Source organism: Procambarus clarkii, chromosome 9 (assembly GCF_040958095.1).
Source record: "Procambarus clarkii isolate CNS0578487 chromosome 9, FALCON_Pclarkii_2.0, whole genome shotgun sequence".
In the NCBI taxonomy this organism is placed as follows: Eukaryota; Metazoa; Arthropoda; class Malacostraca; order Decapoda; family Cambaridae; genus Procambarus; species Procambarus clarkii.
In genome coordinates this window covers 13,143,204-13,159,908 of record NC_091158.1, presented here as the reverse complement: position 1 = coordinate 13,159,908, position 16,705 = coordinate 13,143,204, and the positions used below count along the sequence as shown (strand labels likewise).

The window sequence follows — 16,705 nt, the reverse complement described above, 5'->3', positions numbered from 1 at the left end:
GGTGATATGATCACTATGTACAAAATAGTAACCGAAATTACAAAGAATTCTTGAAAACTACAACTTCAAGAACAAAGAGATTATAGATTCAAACTAAGGGAAACAAAACTGGCAAAAAACATTAGAAAGTTTACTCTTCCAAATACAGTGGTAAACAGCTGAAACAAGTTAGGAGAGAAGTTGGTTAATGCTAAAACCGTCAGTAGTTTCAAAGCATCATACGACAGATTACTAGTTAGATGGAACACCATGAGCACAGCTCTCATTCTGTAACTACATACACTAAAGTAATTCTGTTGATAATTACTTAATTACACTTAGGTAATTACATTGTGTGTGTGTGTTCCTTGATTACTCCAATTCTGATCAAGAATTACCTGCACACCAATTGACTGCTCAACACCCGTTCCCCCTTCAAGCACAATTAGGGGAGTACCCAATGGCAATAAATAGGGCAACTTACAGCAACTCGTGTGTGGCATTATATTGTGGGCGTCTCCATCCGAGTCGTGGGCTGAGCAAAGCTACTGGCCTTGTGCTGGAAGGTCCTTAGGAAACATTCCTCACTTGGTAATGTGTGTGCTTTACTCTTAATTTCACATTATTAGTTACAAAATTTGCAGCAGCCACTTACTCGTGTGCTGTATTTTAAAGTTATATTTTATTATATTATCAATATAATATTGTTCCTTTTCATCATAAGGATACAATTGCCTCATCCCTGGTTGATATGTGTGCAGTGACTTTATACAGCACATTAATATTTTATCATTAAAGTATTACGTCACTGAAATATGCTTGTAATGCTGTTTTAGTTTAGTGCAAAGATATGGGTGATTCATCTTATTGGTATTCCTCCAGATGTACAGGGACCTCATATAAGGCATTTGCTGCTCTTATCTTTGTAAATAATATACTGTACTGTAATTGTAAATAGCGTGTTCTGCGTGCACAGTAGATGGCAAATAGATTGTTAGTTGTCAATGTTAAAGCCGCTTATTAATGCTACGAAGGCCTATAAATCCTTAGGTTATATTTGGTTTGATGTAAAACACATTTGATACTAGTTTGCCTAGTAAAATAGGTTAGTTAAGGCCTGATTATGTTTGGTAACTGTATATTGCATGATGCTTGGTAGGCCTATAAATTAGGTATTAATATGTTTGATCGAGAATACAAAAAAGCTGCATCTCATAAGCCTTCTCCAGCTTCACTATTCTTTTGTTCATATGTTCTTAGTTTTGTTATTAGATAGTGTAACCCAATAAGGTTTCATTTTGAGGCACAAAAATTTTAACGTAGGATAAGCGAGCTCAATAGTGTTATATTGCTTCAGACATTCGGGTCTGAATTTCTTGTGTATATATATCTTTCTGTATATATATATATATATATATATATATATATATATATATATATATATATATATATATATATATATATATATATATCATCTGGGTTTTGGCCCGTTAAGATGAGAGGTTTTCTCTATTGGGCACTGAGCTGATGCAAGGCTCCTCGACGTCATTAACTTTGTTTTGTCTTGCATGCCACCCTTTGGAGCTTCCGTAGTGCAGTCTATATTGGTCTGCTACCACCCTGTTGCAAATACACTTGGGTGCAATAAGCAAATACAGTGTTGCAATAAGTTGGGTGCTGGGGCTGCAATGGCATCCCACCTATTTGAACATTCAATAAAGGCCCTATAAAGAAAGGATTAGAAAGTAACCCTATAAAGAAAGGGTTACTTGATATATATATTATATATATATATATATATATATATATATATATATATATATATATATATATATATATATATATATATATATATATATATATATATATATAGTGGGGTCTGTACTGTGATACAGTAACCAGTGGAGTGATCCCTGTCCTCGCACTGAATCCTGTCAATATCATAAAGTTTATAATGATTTACACCTTGAGGACCATTTAACCTTTATTTCATACAGATATAACTAAACGTGTTCTCTCGTTTGTTTTCACTTGTTCAACACTGGTTATTTGTGTTTTGGTTTTATGAATACAGAAAGAACTCGTGCGAAATCTTGCAGACCGTAATCATACATGCTGGTTGCAGTTAAAGGTGACCTCTGATATCATTAGCAGTACTCCCTACCTGCAGCACACATGCACGTTGCATAACTGGATGTCCTCACTACCTTGTTTATTTTGCGTTTGCCAAATATCATTGGCGTTGCTTGATTTCCTGCCTTCTGTGTTAATTTAAGAGACAGGGCCAGGTAGGTCATTCGGGCCTACGATTTTGTGGGCGGCTACTTGAAGAAACATAATACTTGGTATTATGGTATTGTTTTAGTTTTTTATTCTGTGATGATACTTGTAAGTACATTATATACACTACAAGTACATGTATATGCCTACACATAAATAAAAAATATTTAATGAGCAGTTTGAAAGGAGTATAGATTTCCAATTTGACCTGGGCCTATTACCAGCTTTCCATAACTGCTTGTTATTAATATTAAGTTTATCTGGAATAATGCAGTTCTCCATGCAGTTGTCTTCTTACCACACATCTCTTAAATTTCCTGTTATTGTGAGTTTCTCTCGACTTCTTATCATGCACAGATCCAAAATCTTCTAGTTCACGACTTTCTCTCATTCTCTTCATGTCGTTCGTCTTTTCTCTAGGTTATCACGTCATTCCACTGTTCCCTCTTGTTTTGTCTTTTACATCTCTTCTGTTCCAGCTATATTTCTCACTCATCTCACTACCCATGTAACGTATTGTCAGATGAAAAGGTGCATTTTTTAAATGAATAAATACGAAGTATGAACATTAACAAAAAATATTCATAATCTTCTTTATACTTCGGACTCTCAGTTCTCCTCTAGAAAATTTAGCTTTCTCTCTGTATATTTGTATGCTTGTCGGTGTGCTGAAGTCATGCGCTTTTGGTTCATTGTAATGCTGGTGCTGCCTGCTGTCATGAGCTAGGACGTTGAGGGGTTTGTATATCCTGAGAGTTGCCTGTTCGGCCTTGCCTCACAGCTGGAGCCTTGGCTTGGTCCACACATGTAAGGGAGGCTCATGAATTTATTAAAATCCCGAGTCGGACAGTGTTAGCGTAGCATGGACGAAACAATGCATTTCTCTCTGCCACTATTCTTTGTGATCTGAAACAGGATGTGACAGGACCTGCAGCTGGGAGAAACTGTGGCTACCTTTTGTTTAGGGACTATTTCAAAATCGTAAAGAGTAATATAGTTTGCAAAGTTAATAATAGGTATTGATTAGAGCACTGTAAAAGGAAAATATTGAAAGGAATTTTGTTTCGATCCTAATTTCCAAAGTGTCTGGCACTCCTATTGTATCTTCTCCATTCTTTAATTTCAGTCTTGTGACATTTGAGACTTATAGTTCCATAAAATCACTACCCTTATCCAGTTTTCTTTAGATATTGCACTAGCCTCAAACTTTAATTGAAAGTTGACGGTTGATATATTGACCCGAGTAGCCACGTCGAGAGGGCCAGAACAAAAATATGCTACTGCAGTGCCAATTCTGACAGACTGTCAAGTTTCTGGTAAATAATACTGACATGTGCGTGAGGCAGTAGCCTAGGCGCAAGACCCATCAATCTCTGAACCCCGACAGACCAGTGGAACATTATCTAACACAGTGCACAGTTACACACCCATTAAGATTTCAACTTAGATTCAACAGAGCAGAAGTTGTTAAACACATATGGCAAAATCTTACTGAAGCGACCATACGAGTCATAAATACTCACACTCCGCCCAAGTAAAACAGAAACAAGCAACACTTAGTGGGCCAGCCAGAGGCTTAGGGCCCGCGCAGGAATATCCCTGCAAAAAAAAATCTCTGAACTTGGTATTTTGGGGTAGGTAAACACTACACGACTCATCCCTGCTCATCTTAGTGTTGACAGCGAGTGATCTGAAAGGCCATCAGTCTTGCCGTTTTCCCGCACATTTACAATACATTATATATCACATTATTATTTATAGAAAAGAGGAAGAAAAAGTAGGAAATTTCTTTAGTGACAGCTGCATTCGTCTTAAACCCTCAAGAAATCACTCTCGGAAACTATATATTGTTTTCCGAAATATATTAGAACTCTTCACAAAGTGGGTGAGCCTTTTCATCCTTGGCTGCAACTCTTGTATTATTCAGATAAAGATTCTCAACATACTGATCAAGATAGGAAGTCATAATTTAATTACACTTTCTCAGAGTATGTTACGAACGCTCATTCTGATTACAAGCCAAACATGCTTCCGTAAATATTAACTTAACTTTGAAGAGATCGTATAGGCGAAACTATTGAATAAATAACTTTCATTTCCTCAATTATAGTTATAAATCGGCAGGTATATTTAAATCCTTAATAACGGTGTTGTGGTTATTGGCATTAGTCTTATAATTATCTGACAACGAAAAATAACTTATTTAACGATGATTATTATACGCTTTCACAATACAATATTGTCATATACTAAATGACTAAAAATTTATTACAATAAGGTAAATTTTCTTCCAAGTTACATCTGTTACTATATTACTAATTTATTTAATCAGACCATAAAATTACGATTTCAAAGCGCCTTTATTCATGTCTCCGATTAACGGATCACTCGCGCTGTCCTGTTGACATCAAGGTTAGCTGTACTGAAGGTGTTGGTCATAGAAAGTAGAAAGTAGAAATGGTAGTGGGCAGTTGGTGACTAGTTTACTGTCACAACCCGTCTTCAGACCAAGTCCATTCCATCCAATGGTCGACCCCAAAGACGCATTCATAAATTTTAACATGCTGTTCATTCAAAAGAGGAATTTTCTCAAATATAAATTAATATAATTATAAATTAGCATATTGTGCATAATATATTAGTATATTGTGCATATATATATAGCCATAGGTTAGGTGTTTAGGTTCTATTGGCGATTATTTGTATTTGTAGTACGTGGGTGAAGCATTTATAGCGTTGTGGTTCGAACAAAATTCGTCAGTGAAGCACTTGTTCCGGAAGTGTTCGAACGAAATCAGTTGTGAGTCGTGTGTAAACCGTTTTTCATTCATAAACAGGGGGTTTGGCGGGTGTATGAAATCACTTTTGGGTCTTTGTACAGAGGAAGGGCTGATTTGTTTGGAGGACGGGCTGCATTTACAACCCATCCTCGACTCAAGTCCATTACATTCAGCGGTCAACCCCACAGATGCATTCATAAATTTTAACATGCTGTTCATTCAAAACGGGAATTTTCTCATGTATAAATTAATATTATAATATATTAGGATATTGTGTATAAATAGGCATAGGTTAGGTTAGGTTAGGTGTTTAGGTTCTGTTGGCGATTATTTGTATTTGTAGTACGTGGGTGAAGCATTTACAGCGTTGTGGTTCGAACAAAATTCGTCAGTGAAGCACTTGTTCCGGATATGTTCGAAAGTCAGCAGTTGTGAGTCGTGTGTAAACCGCTTTTCATTCATAAACAGGGGGTTTGGCGGGTGCATGGAATCACTTTTGGATCTTTGTTTGGAGGACGGGCTGTGAGTCGCGTGTAATCCGTTTTTCATTCATAAACAGGGGGTTTGGCGGGTGCATGGAATGAACTTTGGGCTTTGTTTATGTGGACGGGCTGACTGTTAAGTCGTCCTTAGTGACTAGTGTAGTGTCCAGCCGTCCTCAGGGAGCCCCAGAAGACGTCCGTGCTCCACTCTTGCAACCCGTGATAGAGGTAAACTTGTATGATATCATCGTCTTCAATTGCTACGTGTAATCAGTATATTCAAGGTTTTTTGTTAATAAATATTTCATAATTTTTCTACTTTGACAACCTATTTGTGTTTTGTGGTTGTTTGCAAAGGTTACGAAGCTGGTCAAGAATCTGGGTAAGGAATTGGCTGCAGACTAGTATACCTTAGTTATGACTAGTCACACAGCTGTAGGGTCTGCTTGGCGACATAGGGCGAGGAGGCAAAGGCTTCTGGTTGCACGAATAATAACGATTTCCTGTTACACCTGATGCCAAGCCTAGCTAATGAAAAATGCCTTATAGTAATACAAAAAAGCTGAATAATTTGTGAAAATGATACATTACTAAGTAGACGCTCATTAGTAGCTGTGTTGTTACCGAGGATTACCGTGGACATGTTTGCTGTGAAGGCAATATGCAGGAACTTGAAGGGTACTGCGGGACACATATATGCGTAGTATTCAGTGTGGGGGTTCTCAGTAGGCTGCGTGCTCAGACGCACACAAATGACTTACAAGTCATTTGTAGTTTTCGTTTGCCATGAAAATAATCTTTGAATATAATGCTGTATTCATTATGCTGCTAATTTAATTTACATGCAAGAGGTGATGTTTGGATACTTATCTTACTTGGCATTCAACTGCGTTTTCTTTGCATTTGATAAAACATTTGCCATCAATACAAGGAGTAACTGCACAGAGATGCTTAATATACTTTATTATTATGTAGGCAGTAAGACATTAGCAGATATTAGCATTTTGTTGAAATAATGTAAATTGTTGCATGTCTTCTTTTTCACCATCTTTTTTTATATTAGATTTGTAATATTACCTTTGGTTTTTTTTCTATTTGTTCGGTAATAAATGTATATAAGTACCTACATTGTTATAAAATGGATATTGAACAATATTTTATTTACTCATTTTGTAGGCTGAACATTTTTAAGACCAACAACATTAATGAATTAAATAGTTATTCAGTGAGTAAAGTTAAACATCGTTATGTGTGGACAGTACCTGGATGGGACATCGCACTGAAAGGGAGGGGACACTTGTTTAGACTAACAGGGTTCCTTTCCCAGACTGTTCTGTAACATTATAAGAAGGTCTGCATTAAATGACAGTGCAGACAATGTCTGCTGTCACGTCTGCCGTGACAACTTGTGTTTGTTGACCTCAGTTAAACTACAGTAAAATATCTTTGTTTACGTTCACAAAAAGTCTCTTTATTATTTCGATTTATTCTTTATTTCCTAATTTATTTTTTTATTTTTAGTATTTAAACAGCTTTATTATTATTATTATTATATAAAATATTTTTCATTGTATATTTTCATTAATATTATTGTATTTCAGTGTCTTAGCTTAAAAAGAGAGGAGATAAGATAAAACTCACTGAATCTCATCAAGGTACTTGACTCGTCAAGGTACCTGACTCATCAAGGTAGGAGAAAATTAGCTTTATGCCCTCAGTCATGGCTCCTTCCCCAGCCTCCCCTGTGTCCTTGCTCATCTCTGGGGGACCGTATTGGTGAGCCATCCTCACATGGGCCTAGAGCGACTCGTCCCGAGTAGGCCGCGCCGAGTTAGATGTGTTGCCTGACCTAACACCTGGTACAGGTCTTCGTCTCGGTAAACAGTCCGTGACCCATGTTGGAGGTGGACACAAGGAGCAACGGTATAATAGGACATGTGAGACACAGATGAGAGAGAGAGGCAGGGTCCATTCTCTATACCTTGCCTGACCTCCATCAGTCAAGACGTTGCAACATCTAATATGACTTGCATGGGTCGGCCAGCTTATTGGCAGTTCACGTAAGCTTGGGGATTTATATCTTCTGTTTCCTAGTTCAGATTTTGTTTTTATTTAAATATCTTCCTCACAATATACTTGTATATCCCAGTCTTTTTCAGTAATACTTGGAACTTTGGAACAATTCAGAAACTTCGCTGTGGCCTTAATAGCAATGTGAAACTTTTGGCAATTATAATGGAATACAGTCCGGTTCTTGATTACGTTATCCGCGCTTGTGTGGAGAACACCGGATGGTCATTGTTATGCAAGGTGTTGCTTCGGCTGGTGTTGTTAATTGTTTGTTCATCGGGAGGGGGGGGGGGAGAGTGGATAGTTTGCCGTTGAGTGAGGAGCGTGAAGGGATAGGTTGGGGTAAGAGTATTAGGTCGGAGAGTGAATAGTGAGAATGTCACCATCTGGTCACCACTTGGTCCGGGAGACATCTCCCGTCACGCAGGGTGCAGTCGCGCCTCCACAGATCTCCAGTATCAGCTATTGATACTGGTAATGGCTCAAAATGGCCACCACTTACGGGCTATTCATGCCCGTGCCACCTCTTGGGTGCTTAATCTTCATCAATCTTCATCAATCAGTGAGAATGAACCGGGGTAAGTGTGTGGTTGACTAGTTGTGCTAGTGATCGGGGAGGGAGATAAAGGTCTAGAGCCCCTCTAGAGGGCTGAGGGAAGTGTGAATTAGGAAGCGTTAGGTGAAGAAAAGGGCGTTGGGAGCGAGTGCTGCAGAGCGAATAAGAGAAGGCTGGAGAAGAATGCGAGCGGTGATTGTGAAAGGGTTTAGAAAGACTCGATAAGGCTAGAAGAATGAGAGGGTAGAAGAGAGTGAAGTCTAGCTCTTGATGCCCGGCTCGTAGCCATTTCTATCTCTCATTTTCTTTTATATCATTTGACGCTGGAGTTCTCTGACGTATCTGCTGTGGTTGTCCATACGTCACAACGCAGAACATCGCCACGTTGTGATGCGTCACAAAGATGAATCATGTTGGGTGGGGGTAGTGTCATAAGCCAGTCAGGGTCGGCCCAGATGAAATGCTTTACGAAATATAGGCATTCATATGACCCTCATGCGATTTTCCTGACGTCACGAATGAAATATTGGTTGTTTCCCGTAGTTGTATACTGCCATGTAATAATATATTTTCTGAGTGTGGGAAGTGGGAGGAAGAGGAGATGGGGGGGGGGGGGGGGAGGAAGAGCCCCGGGCGATAGAGCTTCGGCCACACACACGCGTGGGGTCCAAGGTTCGAGTCTCCCAGAGCCCAGGTGATTGGAATGTTTACAATTTCCACGGAAGTGTGGAAGACAATTCAATGTACACAATATTATGTGTAAGATGTTATCAGAAGAGTGAGGCAAGACTCCACTGTAACACTGGCAGTAAACAAGAGTTTGCTGTAAACCTCAAAACAAAAGCTCCATGTCATACCAGTACACACACGCTCGTAATATATATAATATATACTGTATTCAATTTTACCTTTTACGAAGGAACACTTCATGGTTAGGCCATTATTAAACGGTTTCCCTATTTTCTGGGACAGGAAATTGTTAGGCCAGTTGTTCCCCCCCCCCTTCCTAGGCCAACAACTGGCCTTCTGCAGGATGCACACCACAACAGTTGATTTGCTCGGGTACCTACTGCTACATCAATAGCGGTAGATATAAAGAAACGTAGATTAAATCTCTCGACCTAATTGGAAATCAAGCCAGGAACCATTCGGTTGTGAATTGACTGCGGCTAAGGGAATCGAACCCGGGACGTTTTAATTGTGAGCTGACTGGGCCTTCAGCTCACTGGCGCGCAGCGACCGCCCACGCTCAGTTAGAACTGGACCTCTAATTCATGTTTGTCGGGTGTGGTAACACTGTACAGTCAGATTCGGGTTTGTATAATGAGAGCGCAATAAAGGCACTGATTTGACTGGCTGATTACAGCAACCAGTGGTGCTCTACTGGTGCACTCTTGTGTCCTGGGCGTCCAGGTGGTACTGGTGCACTCCGTGCCCAAAACCCGCCCCCGAGACGTGACAGTGGTGCACCCCGTGCCCAAAATCCACCCCGAGACGTGAGTGGTACACCCCGTGCCCAAAACCCACCCCGAGACGTGACAGTGGTGCACCCCGTGCCCAAAACCCACCCCGAGACGTGACAGGGGTACACCCCGTGCCCAAAACCCACCCCGAGACGTGACAGTGGTGCACCCCGTGCCCAAAACCCACCCCGAGACGTGACAGTGGTGCACCCCGTGCCCAAAACCCACCCCGAGACGTGACAGTGGTGCACCCCGTGCCCAAAACCCACCCCGAGACGTGACAGTGGTACACCCCGTGCCCAAAACCCACCCCGAGACGTGACAGTGGTGCACCCCGTGCCCAAAACCCACCCCGAGACGTGACAGTGGTGCACCCCGTGCCCAAAACCCACCCCGAGACGTGACAGTGGTACACCCCGTGCCCAAAACCCACCCCGAGACGTGACAGTGGTACACCCCGTGCCCAAAACCCACCCCGAGACGTGACAGTGGTGCACCCCGTGCCCAAAACCCACCCCGAGACGTGACAGTGGTACACCCCGTGCCCAAAACCCACCCCGAGACGTGACAGTGGTGCACCCCGTGCCCAAAACCCACCCCGAGACGTGACAGTGGTGCACCCCGTGCCCAAAACCCACCCCGAGACGTGACAGTGGTACACCCCGTGCCCAAAACCCACCCCGAGACGTGACAGTGGTACACCCCGTGCCCAAAACCCACCCCGAGACGTGACAGTGGTGCACCCCGTGCCCAAAACCCACCCCGAGACGTGACAGTGGTACACCCCGTGCCCAAAACCCACCCCGAGACGTGACAGTGGTACACCCCGTGCCCAAAACCCACCCCGAGACGTGACAGTGGTGCACCCCGTGCCCAAAACCCACCCCGAGACGTGACAGTGGTGCACCCCGTGCCCAAAACCCACCCCGAGACGTGACAGTGGTACACCCCGTGCCCAAAACCCACCCCGAGACGTGACAGTGGTGCACTCCGTGCCCTGGAGATCACAGCATAACCTGGCCGTGTCGAAGCATCGCTGGGGTGGGAGACTGCGATGCTGCTCAGAACAAAAGGCTTAAGACAGTGGCACCGGGCATAGCAATCAGCAGCATCAAGAAGGGGTGGTGTCCTCCAGGCTGCCCGCTCGCGCCTACCTCCCCCCTTGTCTGGAACATCCTCCTGATTCTTAACCCTTTTTGACGCCATTTACAGCATTTTAAGATGAAAATATGAATCTTGCATTTTATTTAAGAAGACTTCAAGATTTTGGATAACTCTCAGGATGAATAACTAGTCGGTGGTAGTGATCTTTGGTGACCCGAAAGAGTGCTGCCCTCTGTGGACACAAGCACGAATCTCAAGACTGGAATTCTCGTTGGCGGACGTACGATATCATCTGGAAATATATCTAAATTATGTGTTATTCTTTGGAATGTGGTTTAAGTTTGTAGCCATGCAAAATATATTAGGAATTTGAGTTTAAATGTACTTGTTTAATTTCATAATTTATAGTTGGGTAATTTTATAGTTTGCAATAAGGTGGTGTACGACAGGTTCGGTGAGGTATCGCGTTCATCTCGCAGGTCTCCGATAGTTGATGGTTCCCTGTAGTGGAGGTTGGATCGTACTGTAGTATCGCACTACACTCATAAACACCCAAATACAAAAATGTGCTAGCATTAGTCCCGTTTCAAGTTTGAACAAGTACTAGTGAGCCCCTTGAGTGGCGTGTGTACTGGCCAGCGCTCGTGTTGACAATGTTGGTAGTATCGCGGGCGGTGTTGGTGGTAGCGGCGTTGGCGCCCTACCTGGCGTGGGCACAGCTGGGCGGCCCACCTGACAACTCTGCTGTAGAGACTTGTGAATGTTCGCCGGCGTGTGAGGGCGGCGGTGGGTGTCGTGGGCGTGTGGTGGAGCGGGCGGACTGCCCCTGCTGCAAGGTGTGTGCCCAGCAGGAGGGCGACCCCTGCTCTCACCCTTCCCTGCCCTGTGACGCTGAGTACGGCCTCGTCTGCTCTCCTGAAGGTGTTTGTAAAGGTGAGTGTCGTCTTCAGCTTAGCCTGGCTCTCCTCTCCTCGCCATCACACTCGTCTTCCTTACTTCTCTGCACTCATATTGCCTCCATCACACTGCTCACCCCTACTGTCATAGCTCATACACCTAACTCGTGCTAACTATCCCTAATAGTGCTTACTTTTCCTCCCTTGGACTAACCTGAATTGCTCTGGTTGCTCCCTCATACCCCCTCACGCCTCTAACCTCCACCCCTCACATCTGAGTTACTTTCCTACCTTCCTGAAATTTTCCTACCTCCCTTCGGCTAATTTGTCTGACTTCCCTCCTCCTCCTCCTCCACTCTCAATCCGTAAAAGATTCTGTTAGAGGACTTAAACGGGTGAACTCCATCTTAATGCATCTGGGTGACTCCTCCAGGCGAGAAGAGACAAGTTACGGGTGTCGGATTCTGGCATAGGTGAGAGGGAGGGATGCAGGGGGCCATGACTCCCACATGTGGGTGAAAGGGGGACGCTAATGTAGGCTTCTTGCAGATGGATAAGGGAGGGAGGGATGTATAATGCTTCTAGAAAGTGAGAGGGAGGTGGAGGGCTAACCCACCAGTGGGTGAGAGAGGGAGGGGGGGGGGGAGAGTGGAGGGCTTACACGACCTCCGAAATTATCAACAATTATCATTAACACAAACCATTAAAACTATCACCATAACCACTGCCATCACTACCACAACTGCTACCACCACCATCACTACCACTCTCTCTCTCATATATATATATATATATATATATATATATATATATATATATATATATACATATATATATATATACATATATATATATATATATATATATATGTATATATATATATATATATATATATATATATATATATATATATATATATGTATATATATATATATATATATATATATATATATATATATATATATAATGTGTGTGGTGTATACAGGATATTTGGAAACTGGTCTGAATTGCATTTCACTTTTGTAAACGAACACTAATATTATGTAAAGAGACACATCGAACACTGTTTATGTAGGGCAGACGTAAATCTGTGTATTTATGTATGTAGGTTACATTAGCATTTTATAAGCACTACAATCACTCTGTGGTTGATTATTCAATAAATCGCTAAACTATATGTTTAACAGATCTCTAACCCTGTCCATGGAGGACAGAAGAAATTGTATACATGTGCTGGTTAGCATTGTAAATGTGAGGCCACGTCTGTGGTAGAAAATAGTAATAATAAAAAAAACACTACCACCACCATCACTACCTCAACCACTACCACAACCACCACCATAACCACCACCCACCTATACCACCACTTTTTATCACCTTCGCCACTATTAACTTCATTGCCTCATGTGTCATATTAGCTCCACTTAAAGAGCCAAGTAAGAGGCCTATAGACAGGTGGCATAATATGACAGGTGGATAGGTGTCATATTATAGAGATATGATATAGAGATATGACACCTATCCCAAAACGCCGCCTTGACACCCTCACTTATCACCGACTCCATCTTAACTGGAGTTCCTATGACACCTTTGTTTAGACACCATAGCAATCTCTATCAATTAATCAATCAATCCTGACAAGATAAACTCAAACTACACCACAGGAACACACTTACGGTACATCTACACTTACACCAACCGGATTGTAGTGGATATATTTGCCTGCGAGCTTCTCCAAGAACCAGTCTGATGGCCCAAATTATTACAAGACAAAGCCTGACCTCAGTCCGGGCTTGGGGAGAACAATTGTCAGAATACTCTCCAGGTATACTCCTGATATAATCAAGGTATACAACACACCTGGGACCCAAGAGAAATGCAATAGTCCGTTGCAAAATGTATAAGCCTATAGGGTCGCTTTCCCCCATGGTAACAGTGTTATATTTTAACAACACGCCTTTGGAAGTGTCATCTCGCCAGAGTGCAAGGTTGCAAGATCCATATTAGAGCAACCTGTATATGGCAAGACATGAACTTTGACTTCTCCACAATTCTGCCTTCATTGCATCATATCTTGGCGATCATCATATCATATGGCGATCGCTGACTTCGAGTTATCTGTCATCACTTTAATTACGAAAGTTTTCTGTGGATAACAAACATATGGCGGAGATGACGCAGCATCTGTGGCAAAGGGACGCTTACTTCCTCTTGCCACACACACCTGTGTTATGAGATAAACAGGTGTGTGTCAAGATGAACGCGTGTCAAGCGCGCGAGAGTTGACATTCACATGTCAGGTGTCAAGGACTCTTCGAGCCCCAATTGGGCTCGCCTGGTGATCTTCGTGCCTTGCTCAATACCCAGGTGAGTGGCAGTCTGGTTGGTGGATGTACTAATGACCAAAGGCCTTGTTTCAATGACTCGCACATGGCATCCTTTTTTCAATCATGCACCGGAAATTCCATGTCTGTTGAAGAATCATTACTGCGATAATTGATTGCAACATTTTGTGTTCAGACATGGTTGAAGAAGTTGCAAAATAACATACCGGTAAATAGACTTCCTATAAAAATGATTGATGGAGGATAGTTTTCCCGTCGAGACAAAAGAACGACGACTCTATGGTGTATGTTGTCTCACGTGGTGGAATTGGCCACTCGTTCTCACGACCAGACAAGCGTTAAATTTGATGTTGTTTAGCCTAACCAGAAGCGTACACACAACCCTCCTAACCCATCAAGGCCGATACATATTAGTCGAAGGAAACATCAATATTGCGGTGTTATTAATTTCATTAGAGCATCCGAGTTTTGACGCTGTGATCCGAGGTCAGAATTGCAGTGCAGTGAGTGTGAAGACAGGTTAAAATATATAACGTCCATATCTGTGTTTGTTTAAAAATTCCCCTCGAATGTGATATCTTAGTAGGCTGCATAGGTTATCGTAAGTTCGGGTGGCCTGACTTGAGTAAGATAACAAGCCACTGACAATGAATGGCTACTTGCGAGGCCAGATAGGTAAGGTTGGGCGTGGGGCGTTGGTTTTGAAAAGATACCCAATTATACCCCTGTGTGGGAGAGAGAGAGAGAGAGAGAGAGACCCTGATGTAGCGTGAGAGGCTGTGGTGTTAGAGGAGAGGTACTGATATTAAGTGTGTGGGTGAGAAACAAGTTTGGGTGGTGTAGTGTGTGACGGAGAGGGAAGATCTTGGTGTGAGGTGCGTTGAAATTCCCCACCACAAGCCGGCGTGCAACCTCCACTTCTACCTCCTTCATCACTAAACACGCTCCTGCCGCAACCTCTTCCCTGTAGCTGTAACTTCTGCTGCTGCTCCTCTTTTTTTCTCGAGAATTACTATATTATGAGGAATTGTTAAAACTGTACTGAATATAGGACATAGTAAAATGTCAATACACTTTCTGCAAGTTGCACTACAGTAATCTAAACTCCTGTGATTACAACACTGCAGTGATCTAAACTCCTGTGATTACAACACTGCAGTGATCTAAACTCCTGTGATTACAACACTGCAGTGATCTAAACTCCTGTGATTACAACACTGCAGTGATCTAAACTCCTGTGATTACAACACTGCAGTGATCTAAACTCCTGTGATTACAACACTACAGTGATCTAAACTCCTGTGATTACAACACTGCAGTGATCTAAACTCCTGTGATTACAACACTACAGTGATCTAAACTCCTGTGATTACAACACTGCAGTGATCTAAACTCCTGTGATTACAACACTGCAGTGATCTAAACTCCTGTGATTACAACACTGCAGTGATCTAAACTCCTGTGATTACAACAATGCAGTGATCTAAACTCCTGTGATTACAACACTGCAGTGATCTAAACTCCTGTGATTACAACACTGCAGTGATCTAAACGCCTGTGATTACAACACTGCAGTGATCTAAACTCCTGTGATTACAACACTGCAGTGATCTAAAATCTTGTGATTACAACACTGCAGTGATCTTAACGCCTGTGATTACAACACTGCAGTGATCTAAACGCCTGTGATTACAACACTGCAGTATGAAAATAACCCAAGACTGAGCAAAAATGATTACAACTGTTAAAATAATGGTTGTCGTGTTGGTAATATGCTGGCCCAAGATCAGCAGTGTTGCCAGAACAAGGGCCAGGCAAAGCAACACTCCCACAGGAGAACTGGAAGGTGTATATACTTGGAGAGAGTTCTATCAGTTCCTCTATTCCCCGAGCCCGGCCTTTGTGATAACTTAGTCCAACAGGCTGTTGCTTGGAGCGGCCTGCAGGCCCACATACCCACTTCAGCCTGGTTGGTCCGGCACTTCTTGCAAGAAATTATCTAAGTGCTTCTTGAATACATCCACCTTTGTTCTGGCAATATTTATAATTCTTGCTGGGAGGATGTTGAACAACTGTGGACCTCTGATGAATCACTTTGTGCCACCTACCATAAGAATAATTACAAAATACGTTTAGTGATGATGAAGACTTGCGGATGGCCGAGAAAAGTTTGAGTATGTAAGTTTGAAATGGAAAAGTGTAAAGGTCAAGGAACATTTCTTCGGATGACTGGAGACGCTAAGTTTTGAGCAGGCGCGGGTGGAGTGATACCAGATCAGGGAATTGTGCTTTGATACACCTTTTTTGTTTCCAAGTACTGGAGGAGGTGGTTGTGGGAGCTGAGCCAAACGTCGACAGAAGACACGGTTTGGCTGCCCCACTGATAATTACGGTACCGTCTCGTGCTCAGTGGGTGAGCCTCGATAGTGCCGGTTAATGTGTGGAGAGGAAACTCTTGAGAAATTCTGGCCTACATCTGAGGCGGTGTGTGACCCTCCGCACCTGATCAAGCGGCACTAGCATGTCTCCTACCAGCCTCCCCCAGCCTCTCCGCCTCCCCAGTCAGCCTGCCTTTCCCCCTCTGCCTGCCTGACAGTCTGCTTCGCCTGCTTACCTCGGCCACAACACGCCTGAAAACCCACGACACTCAGGACAGCTGTCGTTATCCTACTCGCCCATCATGTAGACCTGCCTACATCATGTAGGTCTGCCTACATCATGTAGGTCTGCCTACATGATGGGCACACCTA

The 16,705-nt window shown here is 42.6% G+C and overlaps 1 protein-coding gene across 1 annotated transcript in view; it reads left to right on the top strand.

Moving 5' to 3' along the window:
• The first annotated feature begins 11,208 nt into the window (after positions 1-11,208).
• LOC123766224 (uncharacterized) overlaps positions 11,209-16,705 on the top strand; it is a 193,089-nt gene continuing 187,592 nt past the window's right edge. The window contains 1 exon segment of the mRNA XM_045755233.2: positions 11,209-11,647. Within this exon segment, the coding sequence (XP_045611189.2) occupies positions 11,368-11,647 (280 nt within the window). The 5' untranslated portion in view covers positions 11,209-11,367.